Raw genomic sequence first — 26222 nt, 5'->3', positions numbered from 1 at the left:
CCTGCCATTTTTTTCATTCCGCTGATGCGTAAGACTTATATGGGTGGAGACTTTGCGGTGAGGTAGGTGGGTTGGTTGTGGAAGGTGGATGGCATTTTTGGAGGCTGAAGGTTGGGGGGGGGGGGGGGGGGGGGAGGGGGGGGGGTTGCTTTCGCCAAAAGCTTTCCCGGTTGGTTTTCTATGGCAGTCCTAACTGCTCGATGCGAGCGATGGAAACGCTATAAAAGGAAGATTTTACTACATATCGGAAGAACGGACCATTACCTTCAATATTTCTACACCACAGTTGTTCGATATTTAAAATTTTTGTCCAAAAATGTTGGAGATGTATATACATTCCAGGGTAACTGCAAAGGCGATAAGGAGCACAAGAAACGGCTGACTGAAGCCCAGTTGGTATTCACAAAAGTACATGCAACCTTCTAGCCGACCGCGTGCCGTTGTGTCCACTGCGTTTAATGCTGGCTGATGACTGCCAACGTCCTACACAAAGCGCGATGGCGGGACCGTAATGGACGACATCGGTGCTGTCAGACCAAGGACGCTTTCCCCGGCAGAGCAGACGAACAAGTAAACGGGCAGGTGAAAACAACAAAGGAAGAAACAACCAGACCACGAGACTCCGCCTCGTATCAGAACAGCTAGCAACAAACTGCAGACGCCGTATACGGTGCTGCGGGCCGTCTGCCCGCATCTGCCGTAACTTCCGGTGATCTTGCGCTCGAACGCGCTGCCGCCGAATATCGCACAGCGCTTTCCCTCATGCACTCTGATCAGACAAAGACGCGCTCGGCGATTGCACGGGTCTAACAGGGCGTATACCGCATTTACACGCATATAGGTCGACCCGATATAATCCGCACAGCCGGCTCTCACAACGCAAATTGAAGAAAATTCCATAGCTGCTTCATTTCTCCCGTCTGCCTGCTATCCCTCTATTCTCGCTGCCCCAGCTCAGATGCTTCCCGTAGCGATGGCAGATGCCGGGGGTAGAAAAAACCTTTCCCTTCATTTTATTGTTATTTTATTTCAAAGTAAACAGCTACTACTACAATTATAACAGGTTTCTGGATAGGCCTCCTCACTTTCGAAACAGCGACTTCAGAAAACGGCCGGGCATTGTAATCGCGTTGACACGGTAGTACGCGCAATTCGCGCAGACGGCAGCAGAGAGCGCTTCGGCGTACAAGTCCGCGCGAGCGCCAGTGGCTCGGAAAGGTCTTTCCGTGCCGTCCGATGCACAAACATCATGTACGACCGACACAAAGCGGCTTAGCAGGGAATCGCATCCCACTCTACAGCAGCATGCCCGCTGTTCCGCAATGCTTCACGTAACGCATCTCTGCCCGCGCGGGGGCGGAGGCAGAAGCAGCAGCTGACGCTCCGAGCCCAGCCAAGCCCAGCCGCGGTGACAGCTGTGCCGTTGCTTCGGGCGAACGAACCGGACCATGCGTCGGGGGCCCCCGAGAGAGCCGGCCGTAAATAAGTGATGAGACTCGCGCGGGGGCTACAGCGTTCCATTTGCGAATTAGGCGTACGACGTCGGTGGGAGGCTTCCCCCCTCCCCCTCCGTTTCCTCCTCCGAAATGATGCGCCCTGCTTTCTCCGCTGCTTCTTTTCCCCTTCGTCTGCGGTGCGTCGCTGCTGCTGCTTCTCCCAGGAATGCGACTCGTCCATCAGGCACGCTCTACCTCGCGGACGAAAGCACGCAATGCACGTAACGCGACGTGTCGTCGTCTTCTTGGCTGCGTCGGAACGTTAAGTGCGAGCACGTCACTCCCCGCGCAGCCGACGGTGAAGCAGGGGACAAACAAAAACGTCGCCGCCGCCATTAACGTCGTTCGCTGATCGGGTTGTCTTCATCGGCGACGACGCGCCGTCTAGCTGTGACGTGAAACGCGCAGGCAAGAAAAGACTCGGAGGTCGTGCACGCGGTAGTGCTGCTTCTGGTCAAGCATCGGATGCATCAGATTTGATTTCTTACCGGAGACTAAATTTTACTGCTCACACTTGCGCTTGCAGGCTAAGCATTTACCCTAGAGATATCTGCCACAGTCACAGAGCCATCGCGGCGGCCTCTAGTATTGTCTTGTCAACTGGACCATGGAACTGGACCACATCTGGATCACGCATGCTGCAATCTTTTTCTTGCTTTCGGGACATGTCTTCTTCTCAACTCGTTCAAGGCCCTGAGTCCCTTTTCTATACATGTCAAGATTAATCTTCACCCTGGCAGAAAGGACGCAGTGATCTTTCCAGAAAAAGAATGTCGCTGTGAACTGCGCGATATTTGAGTGTATACACACACGTGGGGTGCCCCGCGTGGTTGCTGACCTCTACAAATAGTAGGCCATTGCATTCGCAAGCACTTGCGGGTGCAACAGGGTGCGAGAGGTGTACATACCCGCGTATTCTCGCTCCTCAGAGCCTCTGTAGTCGGGCATAACTAAAGAACGGAGCGGCGAATGCCACTAAAAGGTAGACTCCAGCCAATGAAGACGACCGATCGTTATGACGTCGGGTTTAATTTATTTGCTTTACCTAGCGTGACACCTTGGGGGCTTTAGGTGCAAAGGGATTAACCACAGCTTAAGTAGAATAAGAGCGAAGTCACGACATTAGGTCGACGTCATTGGCTGGAATTGGTGGTTTTCTTTTTTGAGGAAAGGAAATGGAGCAGTAACTGTCTCACATATTTCGGTGGACACTTCAACCACGCCGTGAGGGAAGGAAGTAAGGTGGGAGTGAAAGAAGAGTGAAAGAGGTGCCGTAGTGGAGGGCGACCACCTGGGGATCCTTAACGTGCGCTGACATCGCACAGCACACGGGGTGGTGGTAAAAACGCTTATTTCCTCTGAAAAGAGGGAGTTACACGGAGGTTGCTCTGGAGTCAGGCTTAGTGCCCTTCCCCTCACAAACACTAGGTGGAGTCCCTAGTACGGGACCCCAGTGGCTTCCGCTGCCGCCATAGCTCGTTCGACCATCGCCTTTTGGGCTTTCAGGTCGCAACAGGCGAGTAGGGTCGCCTCCCAGTCCTCCCGGGTGGGATTTGGGTTTGGAGTAAAAGCAGGGTTGGAGGGGCACGCCCACACCATGTGGTAGAGGTCCGAGGACCTCTCCCCACAGTGCGGGCACTCCCCGGAGAAGGCAGGGTCAAAGTGCTTTAGCGAGGCCGGGCACATCATGGTGTTCGTGACAAGGCGGAGGAACAGGCGTTCTTCCGCTCTCGTTAATCCTTTACACGGGTGGGGGTACAGTTTATGTCTGTCTTGGTATAACTGCGTTATTTCCCTGTAAGTGTAGGTCGGCGTGGCTTCCGCTACTTCTTCAGAGGAGGCGGGGGACGAGGTTGCCCGGTTAGAGAGCGCGCGGGCGGCTGCATCTGCTGCCTCGTTTCCTCCTAGCCCCGAGTGGGCCGGAGCCCAGACTATGAAGCGGTGGGATGGACCTCCTACGTACGAGCTGTTTTGCAGTAGCCGGTAGGCCAGGTACGGGACCCAGCCCTGTTGGACGTTCCGACACGCCCCTCGCGAGTCGGTTATGATTGTCTTGGAATCGGAGTGTGTTGCCGCTAATGCGATGGCGACTTCCTCTGCTTGAGTTACGTTTCGGGCTTTGAAGGTGAGCCCGTTCACCGTTTTGGACTCGTGGATCACCGCCGCCGTGTACCACCCGCCTTGGTGCGGGCCGGATGCGTCCACGTAGTATACCCCGGGTTTCCTTCCGTAGTGGTGAGCTAAGGCCTCTGCCCTGGCCCTGCGTCTACCCTCGTGGTCGTCCCTGGACATCTTAATTGGGAGTGGTCTTACGTGCAGGGCGTAACGCCACTCCTGAGGGAGTCTTACTCTCTCCTCGGTTAGAGTCGTGTGTTCTATGTGCAGACGGGCTAAAAGGCGGCGTCCCGACGGCGTCTGCGATAATCGCGTGTATTGACCTGTGAGGTGGGCTTCTCTAAGTTCATCGAAGGAGTTCGTCATACCCAGACCTTGGAGTCTCAGGTTAGATGTGGTTATCGGGAGGTCGAGGGCCTTCTTCGCCATTTTGCGTATTATCACCTCGATGATGTTCTGGTTGTGTTTGTTGAGGCGGAAATAGGGGGTCGAGTACAGGATTCTGCTTGTTACAAAGGCATTGGCCAGCCGCAAGGCGTCTTTGCTTCGCAATCCCCCTTTCTTGTTCGAGACTCTGCGGACCATTCGGCCCACCTGATCTCCCACCTTCTTTAGTTTGTCGAGCGTGGTCGTCGCCAGCCTACGCTGGTGGATGAAAAGACCTAGGACTCTAATTTCTCTTCTTTCGGGTATCGGTTACGATCCAAGTCTCATTTCTTTTTGCGTTTCGCCTCCATCTAAACTCGGCAGCCGCGGTCATTGGCTGCATGGAAGGCCTGCTTTGAAGGGAATTTCCTGCACCGTTCTAGAGTTGTCGCCGATTGTAGAGGCTTAATCTCGAATTTGAATTGGGTGCATGCCAGACAGAAAGGTTCCTTCTCATCCAGTGAACTCTAAATGCCAGTCTTTGAATGCCTTAAAAAATATACTGTCTGTAGTAGTTGTCTGTAAAACTGTCTGTAAAACTTGTCTGTGAACTGTGTCTGTAAACTATGCTTGTAAAACCAGCTGTAAACATTCTGTAAACTGTGTCTGCAAACTATGGTTCTAAAACTGTCTGTAAACTGTGTCTGTAAATCTGTGTCTGTAAATCTGTGTCTGTAAACTGTGCCTGTGAGACTGTGTCCGTAAACTGTATCTGTAAACTATGTTTGTAAAACCGTCTGTAAACTGTCCGTAAACTGTGCCTGCAAACTATGCTTGTAAAACTGTCTGTAAATCTGTGTCTGTAAGCTGTGCCTGTGAAACTGTGTCCGTAAAGGAGCGGCGACACGTCCTCGCAGCCGAACAGCGAGCGGGGCACTCGCGACCTTCGCCAGTGAACTGTCCTCAATGAGGCTCCCTGAATAGAACTTCGGACCCGCTTTTGACACGCGTGCGCACCATATGGCGTGTGAGGGTGTGTGTACGCGCCATGCATGCAGTCGCTTGATCCGTCGTCCAATGCGTGCGCTGATATGCGCGCACGGCTAGGATGACATCTCGCTAGCTTCCGTCAGGGACCCTTGGGAACCTCCTTGGGAGCCTCAGATAAGGAACTTCATCTCACCAGAAACCCTCCAATTACTCTTGTTAAGAGAAATTTTGCTTTGCGTTCTCCGTCGTCGCGAGATCTGCCTTTTACTTGCGAACATGAGTAGGCATGGTTGTTTGGCTTTTGCTCCAGTGAATAAAACTTAGTTGCTGTCAAGCGCCTGTCTCGTTTATATGTACGCTGCGTTTTGTGTGGTCTTGCATCTTAGTGCTGTCTCAAGAAGTATAGACATGACATAGGGGTAAAGCCACACAGAACATAAATGGGAAAGCTTGCAAGGAAACGACTACTCCTAGAAACACTCTTTTATAAGACCTCTTCATGTTTCTTTAATAGAGCAAAGATGCAAGACCACGCAAAAAAGAAACCACACCAGTCTGAAAAGTTGTTTAAAAACAAACCACCCCGGTCCGAAACGCTGTGTTTGGCGTATCTCTAAAATTATTTCTTCATTTCTAGCGGGTCGCGACCAACTAGTACAACTGTCACGTGACGTCACGGGTGTCATTTTGTTGTCCAGCGCGTAGCTTCAGCGGAGCGGGCCGGAACAGGTGGTGATCAGCCCATTAAACACGCTCGCGGCCTTTCGCCGCGCTTCGTGTAAAAAATGGCGGCCACCGTGAGGTCGGTGAATGCTCCCCATTATAACCAACGTCACAGTGGCCGCCATTTTGTTGCACATGGAGCGCGGCGAAGGACCGTGTACACGGAGGAAAACCTTGTTAAACCCCGTTAACCTTGAAGCCTACCCTACTGAAAAAAGTTTTATGAGGCAATAAACTCATACAGTTTATCATACAAATGTCATAGACTTATCATACAAATCACATTAAATTATCATTCAAATGTCATTCATTTCTGTGAAATCATACACTCATCATAGAGATATCATAGAATATCATACCATCTATGCAATTCGTATGATATTCTATGATATCTCAATGATGACTGTATGATTTCAAAGAAATGAATGACATTTGAATGATAATTTTATGTGATTTGTATGAGAACTCTATGACATTTGTATGATAAACTGTATGAGTTTATTGCCTCATAAAACTTTTTTCAGTAGGGTAGTCATAAAAAGTAAAAAGGAGAAAGTGGGTTCCCCTTGATCCCACCACATGATAGCGTGCGGTGCGAGCGCGCATGCGCGGACCAGCTGAACATACTGAGTGTCAAGCCCGCGCAATCGGCTGCGCATATACGCGCACTAAAACATGCCAACACCAAAACGTTGTTAGGTACTGACTCAGAGAGTGAAAAAGGGGGAGGGAGCGCCTTTCTGAGTTTTTGGCTTACGAGGCTGGCCGCGTGACGTCACGCTCCCTCAGTTTTACGCGGAAGCGCAAAGGCCTCGTGTCGCAGAAAAGCCGGTGTCGGCGTTGCCGTTGGCCTGATGGAAAAAGGTAGGACTAGTCGATTACCAGGGGACTCCCATAGATGGCGCCAGCCACACCAGGGACGCACCAGGGTGATATGGGATGGCCGTCGTTTGAGAGCAGAGAAGCTAGCAGTAGGACAGAATTTGAGGAGCGATTGAGAGAAATGGGGAAAAGCAGTGGGCTAGGAAAGTTTTCAGTAACCTGCACATGAAGAACGTCGACACAAAATGGAGAAAGCGAACTACAAAGCTCATAAGCAAATATATGGATGGCAGTTGGGGGGCATATCAGAAATTATGGGTTAAGAAAAAAGGTTAAAGGAAGAGAGGGGGGTCTGTGAAAAACAGGGTTGCTGACGAAATCGGCATTGGGAACATACAGAATGTTTAAGCAGGAAATTGCCAGAAAGATAACTATGTTAATTATAAGGGAAGCTGTTTGTTCTTCGAGGTCAGAAGGGGAGTTTTGAGGACTAAGACATATTTATTCAGGTACCACAAGATAGACACGTTACGAGAGGAGGAGGAAACGGCTGAACATTTGATAATTTTCCGTTAAGAGCTTTGCCCTATAGTTGAAAACAGTGGGGCTGATTTATTAAAATATTACAGTGAAAGAAAAATACATTTTAAGCGGGTAGATCGAAGTAACCAAGCGAAGGTTATCTGACTGGTGGCTAAAATCAAGAGAATAGTGAAATTTCACGAGTACGCCCGTCCGTCCGTCCGTCAGTCCGTCTATCGTATCGGAATCCCTTGACCCTCGTGCCATCGGGTTGCGAGTCAGACTCGCTACCTCAACGCCACGCAGACACGTTCTCACGTCGTGTGGTCTTTCGTGTAATGATTGGGATTGTCAAAGAGGAAGCAGTGTTCGTGTCTGCCTGGGCAAGAAGAACAGTGAGGCGGAGCTTAAGTATCCCCCAATTTTTTTTCCCTCCTTGGCCGCGTGCATGTTACGCGCTGAACAACAACAGCTATGCGCTGAAACAAAATGGTCGCCGTGACGTCACGTGAACAGCCCGTATACACAGTAACATAGTCTATCCTCCAGGGAGTTGCCGACACGTTGTGTCGGGCAGCCTTTCGAGCTCCGCGCGGTTTTCCGTTGCGGGGTTTGCCGTTCGTGCCTGTTTCACAGTGCAAGCCAAAAAAAAAAAAAAAAGGCGGAGAGCGAAGAACAAAAAGAAAAGGCCCAGACGGAGTATTACACTTTCACCGAGCGGGTGGAACTCCCCGTGATTGAGATAAGACCGAAACTCGAGCACAAAGAACCGCAGATACGGAGAGAGCAACCCCGCATGTAGATGGGTCTTGAATCTTGCGCGGAACAGGAAGTGGCGGCCACTTCAATTTCCTCCACCGAGGCCGCCCTGTTCCTATGCCTCCTTTGGCCGCATATATCTCGTACCGGCTTACCGCACTGCGTACACACGTACAAGAGAAACAAATCGCGTTCACGTCTCGTAAAAAAAATTAACAACAAAACAAGTAGGTTATAACTGCGTTGCTCTCTCCTTGTCTTGTTTGTCGGTGTCGATGCACGCATTTTACTTGCGAAATCGGCCGTGTGATGGCGACATTTGCATTCCAATTTTTTTGTTTTTTTCTAGTTTATAAAAGCTCCATTTTAAGTGACAGTGGTGTGTTTGTGATTAGAACACGGTCATACTTTCGATATAGGCCAACTTCTATTTGTCCTCAGCACTGACAAAAATATTTTTAGACAGTCTATAGATTGTCCATAGACTTTTGTCTATAAAGTCTATAGACAGGCAATATATAGACTACTCTGTAGGCAATACAAATCCTATAGACAGTCTATAGAGGATCTACAGATTTATGATCACACACTTTTAGTAGACTTTCAGAAACAGAATCAGTTTATTGTAATAAAAAATAAAATGTAGCGTGGACAAATCTATACAGAAGGGTGTCCCGTAGTCGGTGGCTACACTAGTACCTCCTATATCATTAAGTAAAACAGTAGAAATCAATGAAAAATCACCAACTGCTATAAAAACCCAATGAACACTTGTGCAGTTCTGTCCGCCGCGGTGGCTCAGTGGTTATGGTGCTCGGTTGCTGGCCCGAAAGACGCGGGTTCGATCCCGGCCGCGGCGGTCGAATTTCGATGGAGGCTAAATTCTAGAGGCCCGTGTACTGTGCGATGTCAGTGCACGTTAACCACAGTCCGGAGCCCTTCACTACGGCGTCTCTCATAGCCTGGGGCGCTTTGGGACGTTAAACCCCATAAACTCCAACTTGTGCAGTTCTTGCTATCGGAGACGGTACAGTTAATAAAGAAAAGGTGAGTGCAAACAAACATAGGCTATGCTAGTACATAATTGAAGAAATTATACCTTCTGCAGCGAGAACTTCTTCAGCTATGGGCGTCTATAGACTATGAATAGACAAAAGAAAATGTATATAGGAAGGCAATAGTTAATAAGAAGTCTATGGCAAATCTATAGACCATTTTTATAATGGAGTGGCCCTTTAGTATGTAACCGGAAACTCGACGTAACCGGTTGCCAGACATTCCGAACTAAGTTTGAAAATAAAAAGGAACACCACACCGGTCTACGGCGTGCCCAAGATGGAGAGACGGGTAGTTTTCGAGGCCGCCTCCATCTTGCACGTGCTTCCAGGGGAAAACCCCCTCGGCCCTCGCTTTAAAAAATGCCGGACAGTTCTCCTAACCTTTCCTGTTCTTTTTTCGGGGCGCCCGGAAGCACATCACCAGTCGTAGAGCACGTACGAGGCCCAAGTTTACGATCTTGCGCGTGGGGAGTTCGATACAAAAACTGCGCAAAAAGACGTCCAAAGAGAGTGAAAAGCTTGCGCTGAAAAAAAGTTCCAAAAAGTCATCCATTCGCGCCGCTCGCGGGGCCGCTTTGCCCTCAGTCATCTGACAATGAACTCATCATGTCGGTCCACGGAGGGGGAAAATACAACGTTGCTATCCGAGTGGACAGGAAAGAGTGAATATATACAGGGTGTTTCAACTAACCCTTTACGCAATTTTTAAAAATTGGCCTTTTGAGTTTGAAAATTGCATTTTTCGGCACAGTATTGTCAGAGGTGAAGCACATCAGACTACAGCTAAGGCGTACACTAACTAGAAGGCTGATTAACTAATATTGAATAGTTACCTTTTAGCTGTTACCGTTCGGCTCCTTAGTTACTGAGAGGCGTGTAGCCCACCGTAAGTAATATACATATCGGTTTTTAGAATTTCGAAAATGCGGTTACCCTCGGCGCTGTGGCCCTAGAAATTTTGGCTATTTCGACGAGTTAACGTGCACTGGAGAGGTTGCTTTGCCTGCAAGCTTCTCGAAAGCACATATATTTTGGCGCGATGTAGGTAAAGTTTGTTGGGCCACATCACCGAGGGTAACCGCGTTTTCTAAATTCTAAAAACTGGTATGTATATTACTTACGATGGGCTACATTTCTCTCGGTAATTAAGGAGTCTAATTTTAAGGTGCACTGAAGAGTAATCTGAACACGTCTCTTTGCCGCTGGAACTCCATCTACACGTTCCCAGTATTCTTAGAAACTTCGAATTATTGCCCTGTGCGGCCGATTTCCTTAATTTAAATCGGATTAACGACCGGCTCCCGCCTTTTTTTGAATTCCCCGCAGACGGTGGGAGGAGTCGACCAACGCATGGAGTGCCTTTCAGGCAGTCGCGTGGCGGCTTTGCTTTCGCTTTTATTTAATTTTTCGAGGTGTCCGTGAATACATAGATATCGTCAGAGACTACATAGCTGCCAAATAGGCCCACGGAAATAAAAATACGCGTCGACTCTTTGCTTTCGCCGATCGCTACGTATCACTCCACCGATGGCAGAGCGGCAAGCCGCCACGGGAGTGGGTGAAAGGTTGGCTGACTCCTCCCACCGTCAGCGGATAATTAAAAAAAAAACGGGAACCGGGACGTTTAATTGGATTTAAATTAGGGGAATCGGCCGCACAGGACAATAATTCGAAGTTTCTAAGAATGCTCGAAACGTTTAGATCGAGTTACAGGGGTAAAAATACGAGTTCAGATTCCTCTTCAGTGCACATTTAATGCTCAAAAATTAACAATTCAGTATTAGTTAACCAGCCTGTTAGTTAGCACGCCTTACCTTCATTCTGATGTACTTCACCGCTGACAATGCTGCGGCGAAAAAAGCGATCTTCTTACTCAAAAAGCTATTTTAAAAAATGTGCAAAGTCTTAGGTGGCATATTTTCGTATAGTATGCCCAGGATAGACGACGGTAAACTACGTTGAAATTAGACAGCCTCTGAAACCTAGCAAATCGTAGAAGGATATCGCTTTCCCTCTGCACTTTTTGTTCAGGAAAAGAATGCAAGTAAGCAATCATTCAAGCAGCAAAAATTCCGCAGAAAGTAGAACAGTTAAATTGAATTCAGCGCAAAAATACAGAACAAGGGACAAAGAGAAACACACTGAGACGTTCACGAGCGCCAACTACCAACTGTTTATTCATGCTGAAGTACAGGGCACCTTGAAGTGCGGCACCTTGCTTCGTGTAAATGTAGGGCGGGATTAGAGAAGACCACGATTCTTGGCAAGAGCAGTAATGATAAGGCAAGGCTCGTTTTAGAAGCTTATTATATCAGAAAGCTGTCCGAACGTTGTGTCAGTGACACGTCGGTACACATATACTCATCTGAATGTGCTTTTTTAGATTCGTTTTTTGATTAACTCGTTTGCTTGACGGATGTGCATTATCTGTACCTCGCTACGCGCATGCTCTTCATTCCCTTCCTATATATCCCCTGTACTTCAGCATGAATAAACAGTTGGTAGTTGGCGCTCGTGAACGTCTCAGTGTGTTTCTCTTTGTCCCTTGTCTGTATTTTTGCGCTGAATTCAATTTAACATGCTTCACCAACTAGCCCGGCAGCTTGCTCTCCTGAAGTAGAACAGTGAAGATGGGATGTGCAACTGCATGGTCATCGTCACTCGCATTACGTTCGCTCAGGGCCATTGCGGAGCGCGCAGTAGCAAGGCTACTTTCGGCACTTTTTAGAGGACAGTTTTTGAAACTGAGTACGGAAATCTTAGTACGTACAGAGACGTTTTTCATTTCGTGTACCCGAAACGCAGTCGCCGCGGCCGGGATCGAACACCACGGCGGGTCGACGATCGCAGACCCCTTTCTTCCTCCTGTTAACGCTGACGTATCTAGGTGCTGGTATATAGTACAAATGCAGCGGCAGACAGCGCCCTCTACTTTTATTCTTCTTTGCGCGGCCAAAAACAAAAGAACTGATTGATCGCAGACCAAACAGGACACGAGAGCAGCCTCAGCACATAACAAAACTGACGCATGATGGGCGGCCCTGAGAACTTTGCCGTCTCAGCAGTTCTCCGGAGCCGCCGTATTAGCGCCGCCTCACCTTTGCGCTTTTCTTTCATGCGCTGCTAAAGTGTTTTAGGCTCCGCGAGGTGGCGCTGGGTTTACGATGAGTAAGCGATACAGCCGCTCCCCCACACACACACACAGAGCCACAGCCTTGCATAGCTAAAACCATGCACCGTACTTATATACTCTTCACCTCACCTAATTCCGTGCAGTGTCTTCGGAGCAGACGACGCGAACCTCTGCGTCCGATGAAGTAGCTCCGCAACTCGACAGCCGATACGACGGCACGGCGACTTTTCACCGCGCATTAGGTCAGAGGCGTTTGCCGTGTTTAAATTCGTGTAACGCCTAAAATCAACAGTCTATACCTACAACCCGTTCTGTTGCAAATATTCAAATATCAACAAGGTATCGTGTCCAACATTCTTGGACAAGAATTTTGAATACTGGAAAATTGTAATGTACTGTCATGGAAATATTGAAGGTAATGGCCCATTCTTCCTAACAGTAATAGCCTAACAGTAATATTTATTTAGAACATACTGCAGGCCTACAGTAGGCCCAAGCAGGAGGGGCGAATACATAATATATGCAAAAAAAGAACAGGTTTAGCAAAATTGAAAAATGTTAAATACAAGTTGTAACACAAAATACAGCTAATAGTTAAAAATAGTTAAAAAGTTAACTATTCAATATTATTCAACCGGCCTCCGAGTTTGAACTACTGCACCACTGACTAGAGCACTGCACGGGCCTCAATTTGAGGCCCAAGCCCGGCCCGGGCCCGAGACCTGAAGCCCGAGCCCGGCCCAGGCCCGCGGCTTCAAGCCCGGGCCCGGCCCAGGCCCGCTAAATTATCGCTCTGGCGAGCCCGGCCCGGCCCGTGAATCCCGGAGTGAAGCCCAGCCTGGGCCCGGCCCGTTTCACAGTAACGCTTGAGGTATACTGCTCCCTCTGAGCAAGTAGACTGCTACTAGACCGACAAGAGACTGGCCGACAAAGGTTCTGAAACCACAGTTTGGCTTGCAGAAAGTTGTTTCTTTTTATCCCAGAAGGAAGTGATTAAGAGTAGTGCTCGCCAGGCCCTCTTTTGGACAGCGATCTCGTGTAGGTGCGCGAAGACAAACTCGGAAGTTCCGAGAGCCAAATAAAAAGGGCTACACACGAGCGTAATAGACTACTTTTCATTCGCCCATGATTTTAATCAGTTATATTTTGCCGCCCGCCAAGTATAAACATTACAGCTGCCTAGCAAGCAGTGGAATGACATTTTTTTTAGTGAACGCGATCTCACAGGCTGAACTCATAGCCGAACTGGTCGCCTTTCAGCAGAAACGAAAAGCTAAAAGGCATGAGTGTTTCACTGTGTGCGGTTTGGAGACTATAAGCGTCCTAAACTAATATGTCCTTCATGAATGCATTTCTGATAGTGTATAGGTATGTTTTGGGATGACGAACGATCAGTGGCTGATTAAGACCGGTGAAATTTTTCTCTTGCTGGTGGAGCAGAAGATAACGCGTGAATCACGTGATAACTTACAGGGCAAAACGTCTGTCATGTCAACCAGGCTGAAGAAGCGAGGATAGATAGATGTGGTTATGAGATGAGATTTACAAACTCTCATGAGCTTTTGTGGCTATTTCATTTATGAGACGTTCCGGTCAGATGATCAAAAAGAAAACCAAACGCGCTTTAGTTTGTCAATTCTCACTTGAGAAAAATATAGCTATAAAATAAAAGCTATATTTGTGGGTCTTAAGGGCCCAAGGGGAGTCAATCTGTAAGAGACACCGAAGCAGAGGGCTCCGGATCATTTCGACCACCTGGGTTTCTTCAACGAGCAACTACAAAGTACAGTCTTTGTCAAAAGTAACCACGCTGCATGGTTGCTTCTAGCTCGTACAGTGGAGCCCTTACAGCTTCCTTGAAGCTGTTGTGGTCGTTAAAGGTAAGGACGTGGGGGGGGGGGGGGGCCGGTCTTCTTACCTTCCAACAACTTTTGGTCTTTAGGAAAGTCGCATGGGCTCTACTATACAAGCTAGAAGCAAACCATGCCGGCTGGTTACTTCTGACAAAGATGGCACATGGCTGTCACGCTGTCGCCTGAATAGAAATGCGGCCGCCGAGGCTAGGAGCAAACCCTGGTTCCCTGGCTCAGTAATCAAACGCATTGACCACTAAGCCACCACGGCGTGGAAATGAGGAAATAAATAAGTCAAAGAATAAAGCTTAGTTTTTTTTCTCAGCCCGTACTATAACCCATAGCTTATCCGTATCGCTGCTCCAATGCCACAGTTATGTACTTCACTCTGCAATAGTGAATGAATAGTCGGACACCAGCCGTTTCTATACGGACCCAAGCCCGGCTCGGGTCCGCAGCTTTAAGCCCGAGCCCGGCCCGGGCCCGCAACTTCAGGCCCGGGCCCGGCCCAGGCCCGGCTAACTGATCATGTCCCGGCCCGGCCCAGCCCGCGGGCCGGGCCGGGCCCGGGCTTTCGGGCCGGCCCGAGCCCGTGCAGTGCACTACCACTGACAACGGTATGCAAAAAGAAAACGTTCTTCTGACTAAAAAAATTCGGTGTGGCTTAGCTTGGTTAAGCCCGGTAATTGCGAAAGCAATATCCGTACCTACGCCATGGTACAGCTGGTAGTGTAGCTGGTGGTGGTGCTTGTGGTTAGACTTGTGGTGATGCATCGGTTATACAATTCAGTCCAATCCAAACCAATCCATTCCACTCTAATCCAATCCAATATATTCTAATCCAATCCAATCCAGTCTAATCCAATCTAATGCAATCAAGGTCAAATGAAGGTCAATGGTGGTCACCGCCGCGGCACGGCAAAGGCGTGAAAGTGCAAGTAGCATTGCTTTCGCAATAAAAGCTTATTTTAAAAAATCCTGAAGAGGAAATACAAGCGAGGTTGGTAACCGCTTCTAAAGGACAGTCTTCGCGCTTTCAGAGTGAACTAACCTGCGCTAGTGTTGCGGTTTCCCCGGCTAAGAGCTCCCTTTGTTGTTCCTCTCTCATCTGTTGTTGATATTACGTTCGTTCACTGCATAAAATGGAAACGCGTAATTTCCGTTTTATGGTAACATGGTAACGCCTCTTCGTAGCCTACCACGCTGATGCGGGCAGAATGCGCGGCCGCACTGCTGGCAACATCGATCTTTCGAGATCGCGAAATTCTAACCAGTGACAAGAATACTTCATGGACTTGGAAAATTACGCACCTATCAACTATACTGTCCGTTGCCTACAGTCTATTTACTACGGTAATCGCAAATAGATTCAGGACAACCTTAGAATTCAATCGATCAAATGATCAGGCAGGCTTCCGTAAAGGCTATTCTACAATAGACCACATTCACATTATCAAACAGGTGATCGAGAAATGCTCAAAATATAACTAACCCCTAAATGTAGCGTTCATTGATTACGAGAAAGCATTTGACTCGGTGGAAACCTCAGCTGTCATGCAGGCATTGCGGAATCAGGGTGTAGAAGAGTCTTATGTGAAAGTACTGGAAGATGTCCATAACGACTGCACAGCTACCATAGTCCTCCACAAAGTCAGCGATAAAATTCCAATAAGGTAGGGTGTCAGGCAGGGAGACACGATCACGCCAAAGCTATTTGCTGCAAGTTTACAGGAGGTGTTCTGAGGCCTGGATTGGGAACAGTTGAGAATAAGAGCTAATGAAAAATACCTAAGCAATTTGCGATTCCCTGAGGACATTGCCTTGCTAAGTCACTCAGGAGATGAGCTGCAAAACATGATCAATGATTTAGACAGGCGGAGCAGAACGGTGGGTCTTAAAATTAACATGCAGAAGACCAAAGTCATGTTCAACCGTCTCGAAAGGGAACAGCGGTAGCGAGGGGTTGGAAGTAGTAAGGGAATACGTATATACTTAGGGCAGGTAGTGACCGCTGATCCGGATCATGAGAGGGAATTAACTAGAAGGATAAGAATAGGGTGCAGCGCATATGGCAGGTTCCCTCAGATCATGAATGGCAGTTTACCAACATTCCTCAAGAGAAAAGTATACAAACAGCTGCATCTTACCGGTACTCACCTATGGAGCAGAAACGTGGCGGCTAACGGAAAGGGTTCAACTTAAGAGCAACGCAGCGAGCTATGGAAAGAAAAATGATAGATGTAACGTTAAGAGACCGGAAGCAGGTAGAGTGAGGGAACAAACGCGGGTTAATGACATCCTAGTTGAAATCAAGAGGAATAAATGGGATTGGGCAGGGCATGCAATGTGAAGGCAAGATAACCGCTGGTGCTTAAGGGTAACGGAGTGGATTTCAGGAGAAGGCAAGCGTAGAAGGGGGCGGCAGAAAATTATGTGGGCGGATGCGATTAAGAAGTTTGCGGCGATACGGTGGCCGCAGCTGGCAAATGACAGGGTTAATTGAAGGGATATGGGAGAGGCCTTTGCCCTGCAGTGGGCGTAGTCAGGCTGATGATGAACAAGAATACCGCTGTTACCTTGAAACTCACACTTACAGATAAGCCTTATTAGAAGAGCGAAATATTCTCTGCGAACAGAGTGCAAAACTTGTCGAAGAAGTGCATCGTTAATTTTGTATCTCTTCTTGCGTAAGTTTTTCACGCACGTGATGGCGCTGCAGATTGCTAGCGAAACCCCATCTCCGCGCTGTGGTCTCAAGGCCTATATGTGCGAGTAGGCGAAAGAAAAAAAAAATTAAACTCGCAACATGCCCGCGTGCTGTGCAATGTCAGCACACGTTAAGATCCCAAGGGGCTCTAAACTGCGCCCCAGCCTTCCGCTACTACGCTTCTTCCGTTCTTCCTGCTTTCATTTCCTCTTTCATCCCTTCCCTCGCTCAGAGCGCGGTTGAGAAGGCGGCTAGCGAGAAATTAGACATTTGTGCGGCTTTCCTTCGTTCAAAAACAAAAAAAAAACGAAAAAGTTCCGTTTTTCTCTGCATTCAAATTGTGGCTTCTTAGCTCAAGCTAGAAGTGCAGAATAGGCACAGCTTCCAAGGCTCTATTGAGTTATATTCAACGGACAGACCGCCGACTATAGCTAGTTGCTGGACCAGTAAGTTGGGATCTTTAAAAAATAGCAATATGCGTATTTTCTTGCCATCTCAACCTTATCTAAGACAGTTTTTCCTCTGACGTTTGCGTAAACCCCTTCAAAACAAAGCAGCGCACAAATACGCGAATACAATGCAAAAAAGGCCAGAAGTTACCGGAAAACGCTAGTACAGCCTTTCTTAATAGTCTATTTGTATTTCGGCTCCTGTGTTTTAACAGACAAATCATAAGAGGGCGCAAACACGGCACAGGAGTGACGCACAATTCGCGAGCTTCTTCCGGCTGCCAAGAGTCGACAGTTGGGCTATAAAATGCCCGATTACGTGGTAACAAATAGCCCAGCAGAAAACACACGGAGGGAAAGGACAAAGCAGTAAGGCTTTGCGCTAAGTGTCACCCTGTCTTCGTTCTGTCTGTGCCTTTTACTGCGCTGTTTGTTAGCACGGAATTCCTCTGGTTGGTCTGCCACTGCACTGTGGCCTTCCACACCGTCTGTGCACGCAACTATCCGAAGGGAAAAAGGCCTAAACCCAACGAAGCGCCCTCTCGTGACGCGAAACGTAATTACTCTCATCTCCTCCAGCGCGCGTTCACGCCGCGGCGGGCCGGTTAATTTGATTTCGCATTCCCGAAGAAATATGACTCGCCCGCCTCCTCCTTGGCGGCCGGGGGAAGTTAGCACCTTAATTCGGGAGCGAATGGGGAAAAGTGTTCCCCGCGTGCGAGGCGCGATAAATTCTAAAAACCAAGCGAGAGAGAAACCGCGCCAAAAATAATAAAAAACGAGGAGAAAATGTGGTTAATAAATGAAGCCTTCGAGGTGTGTTTGTTCAGCGAACGATTCGATATATTCTCAATTTTGTTCTTTTTCGAGCAGGGCCTCCCTTTTGTTCGATTAGCCGGTAGCGTGCGAGGACGATTCATGCGTGGACGGACGAGACATTGCGAAGAGCAAAAAGACATCTACATATGCGGGAGCGTGCCGAGTGCAAATGAAAGGCGCTGCAGCTGGCGGTTAATGAACCGAACGCCACGGAGATGTGGACGCGAGAGTGCGGCAGTTCTACAGGTTTTTACGCTCTGCTACCCTGGTCTGCGGTGACGCTATTAGCGCATTCGTGGTGGCTTCCGACTGGACCGGAACGCACCAGCGCCTTCGATTAAACTGCTGGCTTGGAGCAGCTAACATAAGTGTACACACATATGGCCACAGTGAGAGTTAATAAAACACGCTACTCTTGTCTGTGGCGACGCTAGTAGCACATTCGCGGTGGCTGCCGAGTACCGGAACACACCACGGCATTCGATTAAACTGCTGGCTCGGGGAAGCGAACATTAATGTGCACAGAAATGGCCACAGTGGCAGTTAATAAGACACGAGGCTTCAAAAAAAAAAAAATTCCAAGCTACGAATGAATGAGTTCGCACCTTGTTTTCCTGTGTGTGGATAGATCTCTTTTCGTCTGTTTTTTCTCTCACTTCAGATTTTTTTCTCATCCGCACTTGGCGGCAACGCTCTTTCGTCCTCACTGCAGGATTCACTTAAAGACCACCTATGTTACCTGCCTACGTATAACGTGTGCACTGCGCACATGACCCCTAAAGTAGTTCAGCAGAGTTATAGTTCTTCGGCTACCCTACTTGGGCTAAGTAGGAAGATCGGCTACCCGTGTTACCCACGTGGAGTTTGTAAGATGGAAAGCATGACAAAGACTATCAATGCAATTCAGGCGGCAGAGTATGCGTTAGCATTAATGTTCCCCATACGGTGGCGGGTTGCGTGATCCAGTCCACCAATCACACTGTGCCAGCCGTACCTCCCTCACCACTCTCCCCACCCCTCGACTCCGATTGGCGACCGCGGTTCCCCTCTCATCACCCGCCGGCTGTCATTGACTCGCCCTCTTTCTCTCTCTCTCCGATTACCCCATGCCCTCCTCTTTCCATCTCGCCCTATTCTCTTTTCCACTCTGTCTGCTCTCCCCGAGGCTTAATACGTCGTCAACGACGGACACTTAAAGGGACTATGAAACAAATTTATTGAGATTATGTAAAGATAGGCAATCCATCACTCGTCACTCCAGCGCAAGAATTTTTGAGCTAGCATCAATAACAACGAAGTTATAGGCGATTAAAAATCACCCTCCTCCTCTCCCCCCTCAACTCGTACGCGCGGGGCACCATAAAAAAATAAAGAAAACAGCTCCGGGACTGGGCTCCGCCCATGAAAACGTCATTCGCTGACGTTCGGTTTACAACTTCCGGTTGTCGCACTCGCGAGGAGCAGCGTGCGTCGGCAGCGTCTCTCCGGTCTCGGCGCTTTCTTGGATTGCGGCGCGCGTCGGGTTTCTTTGCTAGTTGGCAGAATGGACCCGGACCTGTTCCCGGCTCACACAATGTTTTATTTTTTTGTGCGCTGGTTCGGCCGTCACACCGATGCTGCCCAGTCTTGGTGTGAAACACCGTGCATACACTGAGCCTAGCTCTCGAATGATGTTGGACACCCGGCTGCGGGATCGCAAAATCGCGCCGCCTGACTTAGAACACAAGGAACATACGGTATTACGGTCGTAAAACGGACGGGAGAGTCAAAGAAGGTCGGGACCGAGTCTGCATGTCGAAGCAGCAGCCGAATGTGAACAGCAGCAGTACGTAGCCGTCAGGCCAAGGACCTCCGCGACAGCTAACGCTTCGAATTCGTCCTGTGCCCTAAGTAAATGCGGCACCTTTTTTTAAGTTCTCGTAGATAAAATTGTCTTCCATCGCAGATCATATCGTGTAAACGTCCATACCGATCGCTGTAAGCTGGAAACTCACCTTCCCGGCGGGAAGAAACAGTGTCGGCAGCGACTTCGGTCGAAGCTTCAGGTGCTTGACATTCATGCCTGACTATCGAACGAGCGCTGGATTATAGTAGTAAGCGTCAGGTGCGAAGTGTCGACCGCAAACGCGGAGTCTTCGGCGTGCGTGAGACGCTGGCAGTCCGGTGCGCTCCATCCAGGCTGCTCGCTCACGCACGTCTCTAGGAGTAACATGCCTGAGTTCAACACCTCGCCAGTCACTGGGTTTGCAGCCGACGACACAGCAAGGCGTATTCATCTTGGGCGGTCGAAAAAGGCACTGCTAGTGGCTCCCGAACTCGCGACAGAAAGAGGCGGCAGAGGTAAATTAAAACCATATGCGCGAAGGCAATGCCCTCGCTCGCGCTTGCCCCAGGGGGTCGCGCGGCAGCTCGAGCAGACGATTTTCACCGCTACCGGAAGTGTGCCCGTGACGTCGAAGCTGCCGCGGCTCTAGCGAATGACAGCGTGTGGTGGCCTGCCGACGTCATGGGACTAGTGACGTCTATCTTCCCGGTTTTGGTTTCAGAATTGCTCCCTACAGGTCCGTTCGATTCACCTGCACTACGTGAACTGGTTCTCGCGGTGCTGCACTTCGCCATTCGTTTAGGCGGTGCAAAATGGCGCCGTCTGCACGACGCCATTCGTTTCAAAAAAGTGCAGACGTTGTGCAGGTCTAGTTCAGCAAAACTGTGCACCCCCTCAGTGGTCGGTGCCGAAACGGTGCAGCTGCAGCCGCCATGGAAGCAGACGACGGCTTGCGCGACGATGGCTTGCGCTTTGCGATAAACGGCGGAGATACTCAAATTATTCCACTCATCGATGAGAACGGTGCCCCGCACGGGTCCGACTCTTATGGAACGTGACTGGCCACCCAAGAAGGCGGCGACGGAGGTGGGAACGGTGGCCCTCGCTGGCACGTACCTTGCATCTCTCGACCACCCTGCTCTTGACGGACCTGTACCGGCGTCTTTCCTTTGGACTAATAGCGTTATAACAGTATTCGAAGCCGGTTATGTTAACTAAAAGGTAAAGACGGGCACGAAGCATGATGCACGTTGTGGCAGCAATCGCTTAACATGTAAGTCGGCGCGCGCACAGCTCAGTCGATAGTGTTCAGTAAAAGAACAGACGTGCGGTTCGCTTAGCTGCCGCGAGGCTGCATCGAGGCTGATGCGCATGGCAATGCTTCGCTGCGATGTACTGTTTGAAGATTCTTCATGCGGCTCGGGACGTTGGCGGCCGTTGATATATGGGCGCCACGCTACTGGCTGCAATTTGGTGGCGACGCCTAGGCTAGCAGACGACCAGGCCTGCACTCGACCATTCGTTTTGACAGCAGCCAGTGCCAAGCTGCATCTGAACTGCATGAACTGGCGCTGCACGCTTGCGGCACCGCCGCGGAACTTCACAGAACTGGTGCAGGGAGTGCAGGATAATCGAACGGACCCTACGAAGACACCAAGCGGCCCGCGAATTTTGAAAAACACGGTTTTTAAAAATTCATAATAAATTGCCGGCTGAGTTCCGAAGACTCATACTTGGTGTCAATGCTTCTGAGCATCACTTCTAACATTTACAAGCGGCTTTTAATTCTTTTCATGGTCCCTTTAAGGCGAAAGTCTTTTATTGCTCATACTCGCGGTGTCCGTCCGTGCGCTGGAATCGTGCCAACTGTGGCCTCTCCTCCGCGCAGCGGCGCAACCTCCTCCCCTCCTTAGCAACCAGTGCGCCGGTGGGGGACGCAGCTTTGCATAGCAACCGTGACGTCACACAGTAGAGGTAGAACAAGCGCGCGCGCGTCGGCGGTAGCAGCTGCATTGCCGCTCCTTCGCCAGACGTCTTGATGCAGTTGAGTGAGTGAGACGCATGGTTCCGAAGCGGCCCAGTGATTCCGCGCCAAGCGGTTCGGGGAAGCGGGAGCGGACGCCGGATTCCCCCGACACCAAACGCCAGGAGAACAAGGAGCGAATGCAACGACTGAGCATGTCACCAGATGCGAAAGCAAGGGAGGCAGAACGGACGAGGCTTTCGCCAAGCACACTTTAGAATTTCCAAAGTGTCTTCGGTAACTTTTTGCGCTAATGGGGTTTATAATGACCACGCATTAAAAGAAGCGGCAGACCAAGAAGATCTATGCAGAACACAACGGCTTCTACAGTCGGCGAAAATATTACCCACACTCCCATAGATATGTTATCATCATCAGCTTAACTACATCTACTATAGGACAAATGCATCTACCACATCCCCCTAGCTAACCCTGTCCTATGCAAGTTGCAGGCACCTTAAACCCGCAAACTATATCTCATCCGCCCACCTGATTCTATATGCCACCCTCTGCCACGCCTGCCATGTAATGCCGCCTCACAGGTCCATAGGGTAAATAAAGTGAATGACTGAATGAATAATTCCTGTAGCAGTTTGGTCTGATCATTTCGCATATAAGCGATTTTTTTTCCCTTTTAATGAACACACACGACGAGACAGCGACAGACAGAAAATCGCGTCAGAAAGGCACTCGCAGTTTTGCACGAGTCAAGCATACATTCATGCGCTGCGCCTTTTCGAGCATCACGACTCGTTTTATGCGCTAATGGTCCACAAGCGGTCACGACTTCCAGCGAGGGACACGCGGTTACGCAATGAATATCGCAGGGCGAATTAGCAGGCGTCGCAGAACGTGTCGCGATCTTCGCAGTCGGCGCGCTCCAAAAGTCGTCTGCTCGAGCGCAGCGTGTGCACAATGGCGGCGTTTTCTTCGCGCCTGCCCCGGGCGTAATTACACGCGCCGCGCTTTTCACGACCCTGGACCATTGTGTTCTCACCGGGCCCTCCTTTATCGCTCGCTTTCAGGAGCGTGCCTGCCATTGCGAGCGACGCTTTTGAAGAAAAGAACGCGCTTTCAAAGCGCCCTGCGGATGCGGTACGTACGTGCGTACGTTCGTACAGGTCCGTCTGCGAGAAAAAGAAGCAGACGACCGGAAAACGCGGCCAGAGCGGGAGCTGCGAGCCCGAACCGAAAGGGAAACACGAAGTGGCATTTGCTTTTTAAAATGGCGGCGTTGAAACGCACTCAAAATAAGGTTCGTCGATGTAGTAGCGAGGTCAATGTCCTTAAGCGGAGCTAGAGTTCATTTATAAAGGGGTATAGACCCCTAATTTTGATGGCATGTTTTCTCTATAATGATGCAGAAGACACTACTATGAATGAACCACCATATGGTTCATTCCTACGACCGCTAAATAATTTATAATCGAATTTTTCTGTCATGCTGCTTCGGTTATACTTCGGTTTCGACAGCCCAATGATGGCTGTGACGTCAAAGAGAGGTTTATAGGTAACGCGAGGCATGGAAAAACTGCGATATAATTGCTGCTTCGTTTTATTCATAAATTGTTTAGCAGTCATAGGAGGATACAATGTGGTAATCCGTGCATAATAATGCCTTACACCTCATTACAAAGAATAAAACTCGCACCAAAATGAGGAAAGTACATCATCCAAACTTCGTACTGAAAAAGCACGACTGTCGTATATCTGTCGTATATCTGTCGACTGTCGTATATCTGTCGCAGAGATGGCATATGCCATCTCTGCGACAGATTCCAGCTCGATAAGCGAGCGGCTCAACTGAGAAAAGCATTTGACGGCACACGTTTATCGCTGCAAAAGTCTGTAGACGTTTTTAGCATACCGCACAGACACGCACGTGCAGTGGCAAGGGTACGTGGTGCCAGGCAAAGTCACTGCGCACGCGTAGCCGGCGTCCGGTAAAGCGGCATAAAAAATTTCATCATCCTTTCAGATTCGTTACATCGAAACTGGCTCGTGCTTGAGTATGTATGGGAGCGTTTCCTGTGCAGCCGCTCGCAAATCCCATCCACGCTCCAGCTGACAGATTATATATGCTCATTTAAAACAAGAAACAAACAATAACGAAATAGGTTCGCAGCGAAACTTATGCAGCTACGAAAATTTTCGCAAGAGGGTTTATTCCAACCCTTGCAGCGAATTCAGTGCTTGTCAACATCAGAAACGTCCCACATAGAAAACAGCGAAAGCCACTTCAAGGGGCGACAAATGTTGGAACAGCGACCATAGATATCCAAGGGAGCCTCATATCTGTTTGCTCAGCAACAACCGCACGTTGCTCCGAACCCAGACTAGATATCTTTGTTAAGCAAACACCCCTCCAGTTCTTATCAATTCTTGAGTGGGGATGCAAACCTTCAAGCATGTCTACACCACCGGGCAGCTTTGTACAGGGTGGTACGTGCGACCACTACAGGCAGTAGAAGCGCAGCGCCTACACTTCGAGCACAACACAGCTGCGGCACCCGCAGTGCACAAATATAAAGCTTCACTTAGAGGACCTAAAAGCAAGAACGCAATGGGGCAAATATTCGAAGCACCACATCGTTGTCCTGTATTTGCACAGGTTTTGAATGCGCTTCATTGAACTGCTCAAGTGTACGGATTCTTGCAAATTACAGGACAACTGCAAGTTTCACGCACAAAACAGTGCCATGGAAGATTTTGGTGCTAAAGGTCTTCGCTTCTACCCAGGTACCACCGAACAATAAAATAATGCTATAAAAGTGTTGCGCAAATCGCGGTAACATTAAAGTTACATTGTCAACGTTAAACATTAACAAATACTGGAATAAGTTGTATCATTGGTTTCATGTTCAAAGTAACATTGTGCCAAGTGTCCAAAATGTTATTAATGTTAAAAATAAATAATGCTAAATGCCGTACAGTAAACATTAAGAATATTCAGTCTAAACGTTGTTCTATATTGTTTTGCAACATGTTGTTTAAATTTTAACTACAAAACATTAAAAATGTTCAAAGTAACATTGTGCCAAGTGTCCAAAATGTTAATGTTATAAATGAATGCTAAATGGCGTACTGTAAACATTAAGAATATTTAGTCTAAATGTTGTTCTATAATGTTTTGCAACATGTTATGTTTAAATTTTAACTACAAAACATTAAAAATTTGTTTTAAGCATTGTGCCCTAGAACTTTTCCCACTTTCTTGCAGAAAAAATGTTCAACTAGCCGTTCTTTGCAAAAATCTCTCAAGACTGTACCTGCCACAGATAGCATGCATTGCCCCAATATATTGTTAGAAAACTTTGCTTACAACCCATTCACCCCTATCCCTCAAGGGATACCCTTCAAAAGTAGTATATAAGCTTGTCTCCATGGCATCCATTTGAAGGTGAGCGAGTTGGAATGCACTGGTTACGGTGTACTGTAGAACTCAAGTGCCACCCTCATCATTGGTGTTGCAAAGCGTTGTGCACATTCACAACTGTGCAGGCCAGCAGGCTCTTGCAAGATTACTTTAGCATTTTAGAGAGTTGCATTATGCGTACGTTAAGCATTATGGCAATGCGATAGCAACATTTATCAGTAACGTTAGAATAAAAATTAACTTTAGAAAAAGAAAAAACATTAAAACAATATAAACATTTCATTAACATTAGGAAAAGAAAAAAAAACATTAAAACAATATATTTTCATTCGACCAAAACAACAAAGTAGCACTGTAATGTCTCTGTGCTACCTGGGGCGCAGTCAGTTTAAGAGTAAAAAAAAAGAGGCAAGGAGGCAAATGGCGGCACGACGACACAATGACCAATCAGCCAGAATGCCCCATGCAGTCCCAACAAGTTGCTGGCAGAGGCAAGGCGTTCTGCTTAATCTTGTTGCATCGGCGGAGCAGTCAGTAAGAGGCTATGTAAGGTTGAACTCACACCCTCGCCAATGAACAGCACATCTATGTCCTTCTCAACAGGATCCAAGGCCTGTGCAGGAAAACAAGACCCAAGCAAGCACAGACCGGACGTTGTCTTAATGAGCGCCTGCTTGAACACAAGAATTCTTTAAACAAGAGAGGACATCTTCCAGACCACTGCCAAGCCTGCTCGAAAGAGAAGCGTGTAGCCTGCAAGCCTCGACTATATGATTGCAAAGTGCTATTGAAAAGCCGAGATAGGACAGAACGTGAGCTTGTGGAAGCCTTCCATATCAAGAAGCGAGGTGATAGTTGTATTAGTGACACGTCAGTTGTTCTTCGCCACAGTGAAATGCTGTTTCTTGATGCGTATCTGTGAGAGGCGATTGTCTGCGATCAAGAGCATGGATATGAGCAAAGGCTATTTAAATGTTCTTCCCTGAATAAATCCTGTTGAAAGTGCAGCGCTCGTCCTGTTCCCTTCCTCGTCCGTGTCCCCGTTTTGCGCTCTCATGTCTTTCAAGCACAGAGACCGCAACATTTGCACCACACATGTAAGAATGATGGGTGAAGACAAGTAAAATTGGCAGTCACTGCATAAGTCGTTACAGTTATGATCTGAATCTCAGCTAGTCGGTGCTAA

The 26222-nt window shown here is 48.6% G+C and overlaps 1 protein-coding gene across 1 annotated transcript; it reads right to left on the bottom strand.

Moving 5' to 3' along the window:
• Nucleotides 1-2870: 2870 nt before the first annotated feature.
• LOC149349001 (uncharacterized) lies at nucleotides 2871-4301 on the bottom strand. Its single transcript, XM_089585962.1, has one exon. It carries the CDS (start codon nucleotides 4194-4196, stop codon nucleotides 2934-2936), a length of 1263 nt encoding a protein of 420 aa, XP_089442088.1. The 5' UTR covers nucleotides 4197-4301; the 3' UTR covers nucleotides 2871-2933.
• Nucleotides 4302-26222: the final 21921 nt, after the last annotated feature.

Source organism: Amblyomma mixtum, chromosome 4 (genome assembly GCF_055824585.1).
Source record: "Amblyomma mixtum isolate Tamu chromosome 4, ASM5582458v1, whole genome shotgun sequence".
Taxonomy (NCBI): domain Eukaryota; kingdom Metazoa; phylum Arthropoda; class Arachnida; order Ixodida; family Ixodidae; genus Amblyomma; species Amblyomma mixtum.
Note: the sequence above shows the minus strand (reverse complement) of the source record. Positions and strands in the feature narration are given on the sequence as shown.